General features: G+C 33.2%; 2 protein-coding genes across 2 annotated transcripts; both read right to left on the bottom strand.

The window, feature by feature from the left end:
• Positions 1-147: 147 nt before the first annotated feature.
• Positions 148-11,181, bottom strand: LOC104265717 (kelch-like protein 9). The gene is made up of 13 exons (XM_009860321.3): positions 10,891-11,181; positions 9,804-9,994; positions 9,165-9,353; positions 8,359-8,502; positions 7,522-7,666; positions 6,959-7,058; positions 6,323-6,496; positions 4,618-4,754; positions 4,115-4,220; positions 3,447-3,532; positions 2,816-2,953; positions 2,015-2,221; positions 148-1,180 (listed from the first exon to the last, which is right to left on the bottom strand). Exons 1-13 carry the CDS (start codon positions 11,063-11,065, stop codon positions 1,071-1,073), a joined length of 1,902 nt encoding a protein of 633 aa, XP_009858623.1. The 5' UTR covers positions 11,066-11,181; the 3' UTR covers positions 148-1,070.
• Positions 11,182-11,184: 3 nt separating this feature from the next.
• On the bottom strand, positions 11,185-12,692 carry cir (CIR protein). The gene is given in 1 exon segment (NM_001078200.1): positions 11,185-12,692. A coding segment is annotated over 1 exon segment (729 nt). The 5' UTR covers positions 12,638-12,692; the 3' UTR covers positions 11,185-11,908.
• Positions 12,693-14,450: the final 1,758 nt, after the last annotated feature.

Below are 14,450 nucleotides of genomic sequence, written 5' to 3' on the forward strand. Positions count from 1 at the left end.
TAAAACATAATCGGGACAAGCGTAAAAAAGTTGCAAAACGAATAAAATTGTCGTGACGGATTTTTAATAGTCCTCAAATAACTAAAATTGTTCGTGGCAAACAAAAATGCCTGACTCGCCATTAAAAATATTATAACGAGTTGTTTGTTTTAAAGCAGACTTGTATTTCATTTTTTATACAATTTCACAAAACATTGCGTCAACATAAATAACACCACAGGAAAATCCAAAACAACGTGGATGATTTTAACAATGCTTCTAACGCAACATAATTTGACGCATTTTTTGCTGAAACCAGAAAAAAATAAGCATTGCTTTTATAAAACAACCCTAAAGATTAAAAATCCTAAACTTTTTAACACTTTTGTAACGGGCATTTGACTTGACCAGACATGCAATATTTCGTGCAGGGAAAAATGAGGGCTAGAAAATATGAACTGACCGTTTTAATTACACGAATCAGCTAAGGATTTTTAACGTCGTTTTTTTGCATCAAAGAAGAATGAGCATCGACGGTCAGTACATGCGGTAGGAATGTTTAGATTTGCCATGTAAGTAAGTAAGGATGAGAGTGCAATGATTAAACGCTTATGAGATGTATATTTACACAAGTATTTAAGTACATACACATATAGTACTGTGGGGTAAAATAAAATCGAACTTTTTTTTAATTTCTAAATTCAATTTTTGAAAAATTATCAACATTTTTTTATTGTAGCATGATTATAGTTATAGAACTCTGTAAATACTTTTAGTTTACCACTAAACAGGATAATAAAAATGGGAACGTATCCTATCTTGCCCCATAGAACACCTCCCAAACAAACGTGTCCCATCTTACCCGACATAATGGAAACATGTCCCATCTTACCCCACATAATGGAAACGCGTCCCATCTTACCCCACCGTACTACACAGATATACCATGTTCTACATATAATTAACCAAAGTGATTTAAAAGGACTAAAAGTTCAAATCATGATTACAAAAGAACATTTCAAGCCAACAATATTTCCACTGATGTAACGAATATGAAGAATTAAATATAAGTTTAACGGTATGTCAGCAGTTTATCTGTCTTGCAACGGTCGTGCACCAATGTCAGCATCCGCTTGGGCCTGTGGCCTCCTAGGCAGTCGAGCAGACGGAGCAGGCCGATCGACAGAGAGCATCATGTCTCCTGTGTATTTAAAGTAATATAAGTGACTTGAAAAGTCATGAATAGCAAAACAATGTGGTAGTATAAATAATGCTTCTACTGCAACATAATTTTTGGCGCCATAGCACAGTTGGTTAGCGCACCTGCCTCCAACCCAGAAGTAATGGGTTCAAGGCTCGTTGTTGCTACCATTGTGGGCGTATGTGTCCTTGGGCTAGACACTTAACGGCAATTGCTCCAACCCAGGGGTCACTAACGGGTTGTCCAATTTATCAGCCACACATAAAATTCCCCCACAAAGTTACATAATTAGTAACTCGTAAGCTGGCAGGAAGTGTATGAAACAAAACACCTATGTTATAACCACTGTCGTTTTCTACCATGTTAGGATAGAGTAAGAAGTTAGAATTACGAGTTTGATTTTTGACGGATTTTATGTACTAAAACCCCCAAAAAATTAGCATTACTCTTATAAAACAACTCTAAAGATAAAACAACTCTACTCTTTGACTTAGCCAACATGCAATCTTATCAGCAGGGAAAATGATTGCTAGTAAAGAATAATTAACCCTTAATTACACTAATTTCAAGGCTTCCAAAACTTGGGCCGTAATAAACTTAAAAGTGGCAATGAGTATACTAACTTTACACAAAGTACTATATATGTAACCATTCACAACCCATTAAGAAGCCCCAGGATGAAAACCCCTCACCTACCCACTTAACGGGATCTCACAGCACAAGCATACATATACAATCGCCTTAGACTTTTCAGCACACCAGAAAAACAGAACTCACAACATTCCTAACCATTCGAAACTCAACATTACATTTTCAGTAGTTTTTTCCACAAACCTGATGGGTCCGGCTCATGTTTTGGCATGCTTGATGAGCTGGATGATTGAGCATTGCTGTTAGCAAAGTTGGGCAACACTGTGAGAGTGCAAGCACGAATACCACCCAATGCTGCAGGAAGGGAAAAGGTTTTCATCCACTTGTTTTCTTCAGGGTCGTAACATTGTACGATGTCGACCATGCAACGGTTGTTCCACGAGTAACCACCTAAAAGGTTTGACATTAAGATTATGAATTCTATACTGCTACTTTTGACTCTTTTGTATTGGTGAGGTCCTCAAGGACCTAGGATTTAGATTGGGCTAAATTACCCCTTATGGCCATATTGTATACTTATATATTATGCTGTGCATATTAATTGATAAAAAAGTCACAATAAAAATACTGTGAATATGAGGACCTAGAATTTAGGCCAGATTTAGCTCATTGTCCTGTATTGTACATTTATGTATTTAGTATTATGCCGTTAATATGAATTGATGTAATAAATCACGATAAAAATATACAGTGAATAATCATTAGGTGTTTGGTTGCCACGTGACCAGAGGATACTGGGTTGGAGGACCGGTGCTGCTACGATTGTCAGTGTGTGTACTTGACACTTAAAAGTAACTTCTCCTCAGTGGGTAACTAATCGGTGTACAAATTATAAACCATGCAAAAAAATATAAAAAAACACCCTTCAAAAGTTTTAAACGTGGTAACTTTGACATTGGGTAATTGGACTTTGTCACATAGAGATAAAAACGACCTTAATTTAAAAAAGAAGGCGTATAAATTATGACACTAATTGTAACATACCTGTCACATAAACCTTGCCATCGTACACAGCAATCCCAACATCACTTTGTCCAGTTAACATGGGAGCCACGCAACACCATTGGTCAGTTTCAGTTGTGTAGAATTCACATTCTAACACATCATCGTAATCAGTGGTACCTGTGTTATATAAATAATTAAATATAAAGTAAGTTATGGATTTGGGAAATTTAGTACTTAGCTGTGTATTTATAATTAAAATAGAAATTCAAACGGTTTTTCAGATACCGAATTAAACAAAGTAAAAGTATATCTTTCCATGAATTTAAAGGTGCAAATCCTGCAACTTTACTAGGAAATGGGTATAGCCTATAGGTGTGCCTTTAACCGTTATGGTTTGGAAATCATCAGCTTATATTATACACAGCGCCCGATCATGTGACCTAACAATGAAAAAATAGTCCAAAAATTGATCAATTTTTAAAGGCGACAAAAAATCAGTATAGATTGGTTTTCAGCCCAATGATTTTAGATCTGTCATATGTCCGTATATCAACTAAATGAAAAATTCAACTAAATAAAAAAATGTTGACACATATTATTAAACACAGGTAGTAGTTCAGGTATTATTTAATTAGCTTACAAAATAATAGTTATATATATAATAATTTACCTTTGAAATGATTGCCCCCAATGACATACAACCGATCACGTACTGTTGTCATGCAATGTAAACCACGCACAGTGGACATTGGGCTCCTGGGTTGAAACAAGACTTAGTTTAAATTCAGAAATTTGCTTCGAGTGAATGCTACATATTTTAACTGTATTTCATGAGACACATAATAGAGTAATGTGGGGGAAGATGGGACACCTTTAGTACATGATATTTAAATATCTTGCTCCTGTTTTAAACAATTAACAATGGTCTATGGGAGTCATGAGGATAGGGTTTTATAATTCTTTAAATGTTTATTGCTTACTACCAAATGGGAAGAGAAATAAGAACGAAAAGGTGTTCTATCCTCCCCCACCCTACTATAAATGTTTTTCTCAAAAACCAAATCTCTCAAAAACAACTGGATTTCCAGAAATATCTTGGTAAACATGTTCAAGCCAAAGCCACACTTTACATGTAAGTCATAGGTTCCCCATCTCATACGTACACCATAATTTCAGTAAATAATATTGCTTTTACAACAGGTTAAATGTGTTGACTGTTCAACCTTTAAAATTAGTCTTTAAAAAACTTTGTTTGCACTAAAACTTTGTTTAAATAATAAAGAAACAGATTTAATTTAAAAATAATTACAATAACTTTAATCTGTATCAACCACAGACCTCTGTTCCCACTTATCAGTGGTGGGATTGTAACATAGAAGTTTTTTCTGGAACGAGTCGTGAGTTATTCCACCAGAAATAAACATCTGCCCGTTGTACACAGTGCCTGTGAGTGTTTAAACATTATTAATAAAATAAAATTAAAGTTAAAATCTCAAATTAAATTTCATGTTAAAATTGAAATTACAGTCCCGGCTTTAAGTAAATAATAGTAAACTGTAATGAGTATTGGCAAAGCTTATTCGTTTTTTCTTGATTTCTTTATTTTTCTTAAAAATATAGTACAGTAGGGGAAGATGGGAGACCTTAGCACATAATAACCAAATATCCCGATCAGGTTTAAACAATCAACAACTGTCTATGAGAGTAGTAAGGATACGGTTTCATAATTCTTAGAATGTTCTTTGTTTACTACCAAATGAGAGGAGAAAAAAGAGAAAAAAGTGTCCCAGCTTTCCCCACCTCACAATATGAACAACATGATAATTCTACAACATACATACCAGCGTGACCATAGTGAGGTTCTTGCATTTTCTCTACAAACACCCATTCATTGTGTTGTGGGTTGTAGCACTCTACTGTGGATAGTTCACCAGCTGCATTGCGTCCCCCCACAGCATATAACTTCCCCTCAATTGCACTGAAATCATTATAAAGGACATGTTATAAGGAATTGGCAAATTATGGAACAAAATCCTATATTTTTATAAGATAATAAAAAAACATTTTATTAAAAAAACTGCAAAACATGGAATTTCAAAATAAACAGTTAGAGGTGTTTTACCTAATTGAAATGTGATACAATTATATTTTTTTATTTAAACTCTGATCAATTTTTTTGTTCAAGAATCCCTTCACAGTCTACACTGTAAATATTCTACGTTGTGATACTCAGTGCGTTGGGAATTGTTGCATTTAATTACATACTGCAATAATATGTGACTTAGATAAGCCATATATGAAACTAATAATGAGTCAAAAAGCTTCATATATTGTAGCAAATTATTCTTTGTATATATGTGTTATCACTCACATATTCAACCCACAAGCAACTGGTTTATTTTTAAACTAAAGAATTTGTGGAATCCCTCATGCAATCGACCAATCAAGCCTCCATGTAAAGAATGTTACAAACAATGGAAATTAACATGTGTACTGTATTTTAACATTGAGATTAAAAAAATAAATTGTTTAGAAAAACAAATATATATGTTTCTAAACAAAAAAATTGATAACATTATTTTAGAGTCTATACAGTGAAACTAATGGTATTGTTAATTAAGTTTGGAAAATCAATTCGTTATTCTGGTATAACACAGAACATTGTTAATACATTGGTATTTACATTCCTTAGGACTAACATGCTAGTGTAGTGTATACTGTGTATTGTGCAAGTACACTGTATACTGTATCTGCTAACGAAGGAAATTCCCTGCTATTTATAAGCTGACTATCAGGTTTCCTACAGAATCGATGACATTGTTTGGGCAGTGACGTAACCGGGGATTACTTGGTGGTTGGAGCCCACTTTGTTCATGATGATATTAAAGTTAATGATAATTTTAAATGCTTTTATTAGGCTCATTAAAAAAAACAAGCCTAACACACCCTTTAATATTCATACAACAGGGCCATTTTTTATACAATAAAACGTTTTTTAGCTTTATTTTAGATCATCACTTGGGTGTTTCTGCTTAGTCAACGATTTAATAAACAGCAAGTGAGAGTATTTAGATAAATATGTAGGAATAAAAATCATTCTGTGACACGCTTGGTTGATTTATAGCAGCCTGGGTGTTAGGGTAATGGGCCAAATCTAGTCTAAATCCTAGGTCCTTAACCAGGGATGTATCCCGGAATTTAAAAAGGGGGGGAGGGCTATAAATATAAAGTGCTCGATAAAACATACCCTGACTAACATAAATAATAACTCACTTATGCACATAATAGGAACCGGGTAAGATTGGTTTCACACTACAAATATATGCCTGCTTTACTATTTTTAGGAGGAGGGATTTTAATTTTACAAAAAAAAACAACATTTTTAATTATATTCAATGGGGTCAAAAACAACATTTTTAATAATATTCAATGGGGTCACCGGTCCAGACCCCATGACCCCCCCCCTTGTATACACACCTGTCCTCAACAAACAGGGTCCTTACCCAAATAAATAGAATATCATGTTAATGAAGCCATATCACAAACCTGAGGTGGAAAAATGTCCGTTTCTCATTAAGTGATCTGACACGTATCCACTTGTTATACCTCGGGTCGTATCGGAACACGGTATCCACCGCTGTTTTACCTTTCGTGTCATAATTACTCTGCCCACCAACCACAAATAGAAAGTTTCCAATCACAGCAATACCATGCTGGTATCTGTTATAAAAAATTGATTTTTTTATTTTATCTGTTTTAAAAAAAAATTTTTTTTACCTGTTAAAAATTGAAATTGATGATATTTTCTGCAATAACTTTCTATATATAAGCGAATACAAACTGTTTTTATTTTATATGCTTAAGATCAAACAGCAAGGCATGCCGTGGGAGCATAGTGTTTAGGCCAGAGTTGACTTGGCAGCATCTTGGCTTCTTGGGTGTTAGAATAATATGCACTAGCCCAAATCCTTGGATATAACAGGCATATTCTAGCCAAGAAATCTCAAGAAATAACGGATAATATACATACTTTTAATCCAAAAATTGGTTGGGAATTAGGATAATACGCATGCCATGAGCTTGCCTATAAATCTCTCAGGCTTAAAATAGCTGTAGGATCTCACCCATACAGAACAATAATAATACACAAAATATGTTCAATATGATGTCATTCAATCTTACCTTGAGTTTTCCATGGGAGCGAGATTGATCCAACGTTTCGATTTTTCATCATAAACACGAAGATCCTTTGACACATCCAGTTGATGACGTAACACACCCCCTTTGAGAAGTAATAGTTTTAAAATATTGCAAAAATTTAAATAAAAGTAATATTAAGGAAAAAAAATCAATGAACTTAAAAAGGTGAATGCATAAAGAAAATAAACAGAGACATCACACTAATTATAGCCTCTTTAAACATCTGTTTTAATAATGTGCTTTATTTTGGATGTTTACTTCTAAACCAGTGTTTCTCAACCTTTCATGGTGTGTGGCCAAATTTCAGATACGCTCAACACATATGGCCAATTTTCCATTATCAAAACAACCTATTATTTTTAAAACATAAATTTATTTACCCCTGCAACAATACCCCACTAAACAAACAAAGCCACTAAAAAAAACAAGACCAGCAGCAGAAACAATATAGATTTCTCCAACCCTCAGGCAGATTTTTGGACGCCTGTTTAGAAACTATGTCCCAAGTTTTAATTCATGAAAAACATAAAATTCTGAATAAATACCAAGGGTGACAAGATGGGTTGCATCGCTCCGGATACTTGTACGTGGTGTTTGTAGTATTGGTTGCATGTAAGGCACCATCTGATAGTTTGAAGCTTCAAGCAGTAACCTCATACATGCGTTGTCTGTTCGCATGAAATCAACTGTCTGTTTGAAAAATAAATGCATAAGTTATACAGTCCATTTAATTAGTCCGCTATGTCCACAATATTCGCCATGTCTGCTATGTCCACTATGTAGTTATTATTGTGGTCATAGCAGACGCACATAGTGAATATTGTGGATATAGCGGACATAGTAAACATAGTGAATATGCACTAATTAAAGGGACACTAAATTAAATTGTAAAAGTCGATGTCTCAAATAATTACACATACAATTACTCAAACAGCTTTATGTGTGTCTTGAGTCATACAAACAGGAGGAAATATATTATAAAAAACAATATTTGTTTTTACGACAACTCAAAACCCCGTAGTCATAGCCATAGGTTTTATTTTAAAAGGGACAATTTGTACATACTAGCCACTAAAAACTAGGGAAGAGCTTCTTATTTTGTTTTAAAATACTCTACGCCAGATCACAACATGACAAATGTAAGATTGTAACTTTGTAAGCAAATTAATTATTTATATATTCAATTCTCAAAAAAAGGAATGGTTTCAATGGTAAACCGAAATTAATTGGCTAAGTTATTTAAACACAAACACACATATTTACTTTAAAAAAAAAATTTTTCAAAAATATTTTTTTTTTAATTTTTTTTTTTGGTTTAAAAGGGGGATCGCCACACCTTAACCCCCCCTTGCTGCGCTACTGCACACATTTATTTAGGATACCTGGATATGTGTTATCAGATCGGTTGGGTTAACCAGAGGGAATCGAATATTTTCCATGAGAGCAGCAGCGTGTTTCATACGATTGTCAACATCTCCTTCGATCCAACGTTTTGCTGCGTTGAATAGTTGAAGTTCACTGCAGCCCTGTTAGATCAAGGTAAACAATAAATATCACCAGGTTTTGACAATAACTTTACCAGTGGACAAATTATAAATCCAACATTAATGGGGAAAGACATATTGCTACTTTTACGTATCAATAATTTTGTTTATTTTTAACTCTGATAAAATCAAATCTAAGGTAAGGTATTTTATTTACATAAACTCTTTGTAAAAAATAATTTGATGGTCTTTCATGTTTGTATATAAGGTATTATATTTTGGAAACAGACACATCAAAAACAAGACAGTTTAATTTTATGACTACATCTTCACCATGAGTCAGTTTGAACCATAACCTCTAATAAAACCATATCAGATACACTTTTAGTGTTATTTGCACTAAGTACTGACTCAAAAATAGCATACTCACAACACAACCAAAATCATTTGGGGGCAAAACCTACTAATATTAATAATTTCAGGTTTTATTGATTATGCCTTGAGAAGTTTCTTTTTTAGAAGAACCATTATTACTGGGGGGTAGATGCCACTTGTTGATTTTAATTAGTGGAATAAATTGTTTATATTTATCAAAAAATATTTGCAATTAAAAAAAAAATAAAACACGTATAAGTTTAAGATCAATTAACCAATAATAGGTTATACAAACTTGACAATATAGCAAGCATATGTTAGGTACAAACCTTTAATGTGTTACTTGATAATAGAAATGTGAGACGATCAAATGGAACTTTGTTGAAGTCACTGACAAGATTAAAGTTTTGCAACATATACACGTTAACATGATGATCAACAGCTTCAAGATTGTATGCGTTGGCAATATGGCCGATATCAACACAATTTTCAAGTGTTACTTCAGATATAAGGAACTCCTGAAATGGTATACAATTTTTAATGATACTGATTGAGTGACTGACTGTATTACTGTAATTTACCTGGATTAAAGCTAGAATACAAAGTGTTTTATTGTCTCAGGAAACAGGTTAAAACCTTACCCGACAGGCGACAAATGCATTTTGCGTTTTGCCTTTAATGAAATAGAGAAAAAGAACATCATGGCAATATGACATGTAATTTGATTAGCAGAACAGGTTTAGGTCAAACACAGTTTATAATATATATATATATATATATATATATATATAAATATATATATATGTGTGTGTGTATTGTGTTTGTTTTATTCAGAGAATTTGCATTTAAACAACTCAATGAGAGCACAAATACTTTATAAAAAATAATAACTAATCTTAAAATATAGATTAGACTAAATTTTATAGCGAACTTTGGGTTAAAGAAATAGGTGATAATTCATAACTTACATTACAAAAGTCCATAATTGCAGTGACTTGCAAATGGGATGCAGCAGCCAATATGTCATGAATGTTTTCAAGTGATAAAACAATTTCACCGGAGTATATGAATCTTAAAACTTGCTCCAACCCAGTGGACGACACTCCATGTAACTCTATGTCTTCACTGAAACTTTCTTTCATCTCAGAAGTAAACATGGCTGAAAATAATATTACAAATAACAAAGTATATACCACATATATAATATATTATATACCAATTGGCCTATTGTAAAATTTGAAAGTATATTTTATATTAGAATTTAAAATCAAGACATGACACTGTCATGAATTATTTTTTTACTGAAAAATAATGTTTACATAATAACTAATTAAACAATTTGAAAGTTTCCAATCAGAGTTACTATTAGACAGTAATGGGCCAATATGGTCTACCTCTCAGCCACAGGTCCCTAACATGGATTGTGTAGTGCTTCACCTTCACACATATACAATATACATAGGTATAATGTTATAGTATGATTGCCATATACCTTATATAGCAGATTATTGGTTAAATTCCTAAGCAACCTTACTTAAATACAACAAAAGCATTAGAATAATAATGCAATTGGTAATTAGAATGTAACAGGTAGATTTTACACCATAGGCACCTACTGTACACACAACATAACAGATGACAGATATATATCACAAAATGCAACAGATATGATATATAAGATACAATATAACAAAAAAAGGCAAAGTGTACACACAAAGAGTAAGCTATCTTTAAAGGGACCATTTGGTGTAAAATATGTGACAAACGGAAGCCGAGTTAAACAAAGACACTAGTGTATATATAAGAGGTACATATTTGATATTTGATAGTTCATCCAATATACATCTCATTAGTCTCATATTCAAATATAATTCTAATTGGTTCTATATAAATAAGGGGGATGTTAATTGGGGATTAAATTGGTCTGTTTGACCAAAACATAATATTAGGAATGATGTAAATGTAATTGATTTCCACACCAAATTTAAAATGTAACACATTGGTAAGCTGGTAGGTCAAACAAGAAAAGTGTATTAATAACTCAATCATTCATACCTCGGAAGTAATCAGAAGCGGATGCCAGCAGCCCTCTATGAGCCTTGAATGACTTTCCTTCTGCTGTCAATGTTACATCACACAGTGAACCATGTACTCGAAGTTGGAAAAATCCAACCAATATAAGTTGGCTATATCTTTGGGAGGAATAGACTTTCCCATTCCTTGTAGCCATGCTTACAAAGCAATCTTTACTTAACCTGGCCTAGTTCATAGTTTGTTTTTCCACTTCCAAATAATCAAAGTAGAAATTCCCACCACGCTTAACAGGTTCTGCTACTCAAATAAAGTGTATCTACATGAAAAACATAATGTTTAATTTAATAGTTTTTAAACGGACAAGTGTTTCAATAAAACGAAGTAAAGTGTTACTGACTACTGCCAATAATTAACAAAAACAAAAAGATTTTAAGCTTATTTAATACGACCAGACATGGCGCTTTACACATTAAAAACAAAACAAAAACTGATCGAATTTTATCCTTTCAAAATATCATGTCCCTGTTTCACAAATACATAAATTATTCATGTACCATATAAAAAAAAACAGGCAAAGACTAATTATAAAAAGTAAAACTGCTTTAAAGCCACTTCTAACATGACAGATACTAATAACTTTCGTAACAGAAGATCGACCAAAGTATTGGAAATCAATATTAGTGTCTGTATTGAATATTACCACCAAGTATCCTACACAAGTTTTAACTTTCACACATTATCATAATATACTGGGCATGGGATTGTACATTTTTACATTAAAAATCAGTAGTAAATTTTTCTTTTTTTTCTGGATGCTATACTATTTGTAATTTTTATAAAATCAAATCACAACTTAATATTTGGTTAAAAAGCAACTTTTTACACCTCTACTGCTCGTGAAAGCAGTATTCCTTGTACTATCACTTAGGTTTTCTATATCAGTTGTGGTAACTAAAATATTATCTAGACACTGAAGCGTTTGATTTTGTTTGAAAGTCTGTCACATCATTATTGACACTGTTTTGTTTAACTCGTTCTTTTAATCTTTTCTTTTCTTATGTTTCTTCTTTTTTGACTTATCACTTTTACTTTTTTTCTTGCCATCATCATCCAGTCTGTTCAAACGTCGTAGAAGTTTTTTCTTCTGTTTATCGGTAAGATTCTTTAGGAAAGCAACTTCAGAATCTTCGCTCTCATCTTTAATAATTTGTTGATTCGCCAATTTTTCATTCACCTTTGCTTTCATAACATGAGGCTTGAGCGAAAGTGTGTCAGATGTCTCACCCTTATGGTTGCTAGTTTTGACACTCACACTTGGATCAAAAGAAGAGGTTTTATTATACAGCGGGCAGTCTCTGTCAGTGTTAATATGACCCCATTGATGGCATTTAATGCACCTCACATTTCGAACGCAAACTCCAAAAGGCTGATCCTGTAGTGATGCTTTATCTCCTTTCATCCATGATTCTCTTGGTGCATTTCTCTGCCATTCAAACTTGTAATCCTTTTCACCTTCTTCCTTTTCTTTAGCTTTTAACCCAGGAGGTGCATCGTACATGAAACTAAGTCCGACCTTTGCTTTACTATCCCCCATAAGAACTCTTGTCTCATGCATATCTTGCTCCTTTCTATATTGCTCCATCATCTCTTCCTGCCTCTTCTGATCATGCTCCAGCTTCTGTTGTCTCATCCACACCCTCTTAATGTTGTCTCTTGATGAAGGATGGAAATCCTTCTTACACATGTAGTTATTATACGACTTCCCCATGGTGATCGTTAAGTTAAACAAACAATAGACAGAACGCAGTTAAATCTATACTTATATCACCTAAAAAAAATTCAAGGTAAATATATATGCATCTAAACTATATGGATTTTTTACTAGCACTTTCATATGTCATGCATATTTATCCTATTTAACTAGTAGAGCTAAACTAATAGCAATATTATTACATGTTATACAAACAGTGAAATAAGCAAAAAAATAAAAAAAACTCAATTAAGAATAACATGTACGTTTTATATTTAACATTTTAAGGTGCTAGTGAAGAGTCTTCCCCCCACCTTATTTCCTAACCCCTATAACCACAAAACCACTAGCCCTCTAACCATCAACACCTAACCTAGGGGTTAGTGGTTAGCAAATAAGGTGTGGGGGGGGGGAGATTCTTCACTAGCACCTATAGTTTTGTAAGACGGACGGGATTTGCCTAAACTTATGCGTTAGCGTTTACATTCAATTTTCCTTTTGTTTAGAAAATACCCGAAAGGCGTTATTTTGAAAACAAATCTAACTTTAAATTTTGTATGTTTATATTTCCTAATAACGTCATTACAAGTTTGGGTGTCTGTTATTACATTCTAGGTTTCAATATCTACATTTCTAAATCAAAATAACTTTCACTTACTTGACCGAGAATTCTTTATTGTAGAGTTCTCGAAAAATTAATAACATATGACGTCACAAAAACATAGAAAGGGTAAAAAATAAACAAAACAAGAGAGCCAACTCTAAAATTGCGGGTACCAGAATCCACAGATAAAAATGTTTCTGTAAAAGCTTTTCCGTTTGCTCAAAGACGCTTAACCCAAAATGTACCCTAGTTAATCGATTGCATTTGAAATACTATTTTAACTAAGAATTGTTATATAAACCAGAGTCGGTACATGCAAATAAACATGTTTATATACCGACTTAAATAAAAAAATCATGGTGTTTAAAATCACCTAATTAACCAGTTTTCAATGGTTACAATGTTCACGAGCAAAGTCAACCTTACGCCCCAGGAACCCGTTAGTAACTCAACAATCGATATGGTTCTGTTTATTCTGTGCTCTGCTTATGTACAGCGAAAATATAAATAAAAAAGTAGAATATTAACTCTCCACCCACATCTCTAATAAAAAGAAAATAAATATAAAACTTTGATTTGCTGGACAACAGTTTAAACTATTACAATTAAAGCGGGACGCACTGAAACCACTTCTCTTATACCACATTATATGAATAATCGAAACTGAAACATTTTTTTAATAAACACCATATAGTACTGTTGGGTAAGATGGGACACTTTTAGCACAGATCTAAATATCCTCATCGTGTTTTAAACAATTAACGACGGTCCGTGGGAGTCGTAGAAATACGGTTTTATATTCTCTGAATGTTGTTTGTTTACTACCAAACGGGATGAGAAAATATGGAATTAAAAAAGCGTCCGATCCCCTTCTTACTTGTGGAAGGGAGTAGATTATATTCTTTGCCAAATATAAGCTATCGTCAGTTTTTTTTATAGTACTGCAAGAACAACAAATTTCGATAATTGAATCGGTCAAATTAAAAAATGTGTCGGCAATTGGCAAGTTGCAATAGAGAAAAGTCCCGCTCTTGATAAAAATGTCAGAATTAAATGGTGAATTTTTGCTAATTGTTCGCGGTTTAAAATCTAAACATTCGTTTCAAAGTCTATCAATATGTAGTGCTTTGATTTGAGTAGGCACGAGGTTTTAGTAATGCGGAAACGGTTGTTGCAAACAAAGACAACAAGAACAAAGGGAACTGTATGAATCTATGTGCACACTTT

This window comes from Ciona intestinalis, chromosome 5 (genome assembly GCF_000224145.3).
Source record: "Ciona intestinalis chromosome 5, KH, whole genome shotgun sequence".
In the NCBI taxonomy this organism is placed as follows: Eukaryota; Metazoa; Chordata; class Ascidiacea; order Phlebobranchia; family Cionidae; genus Ciona; species Ciona intestinalis.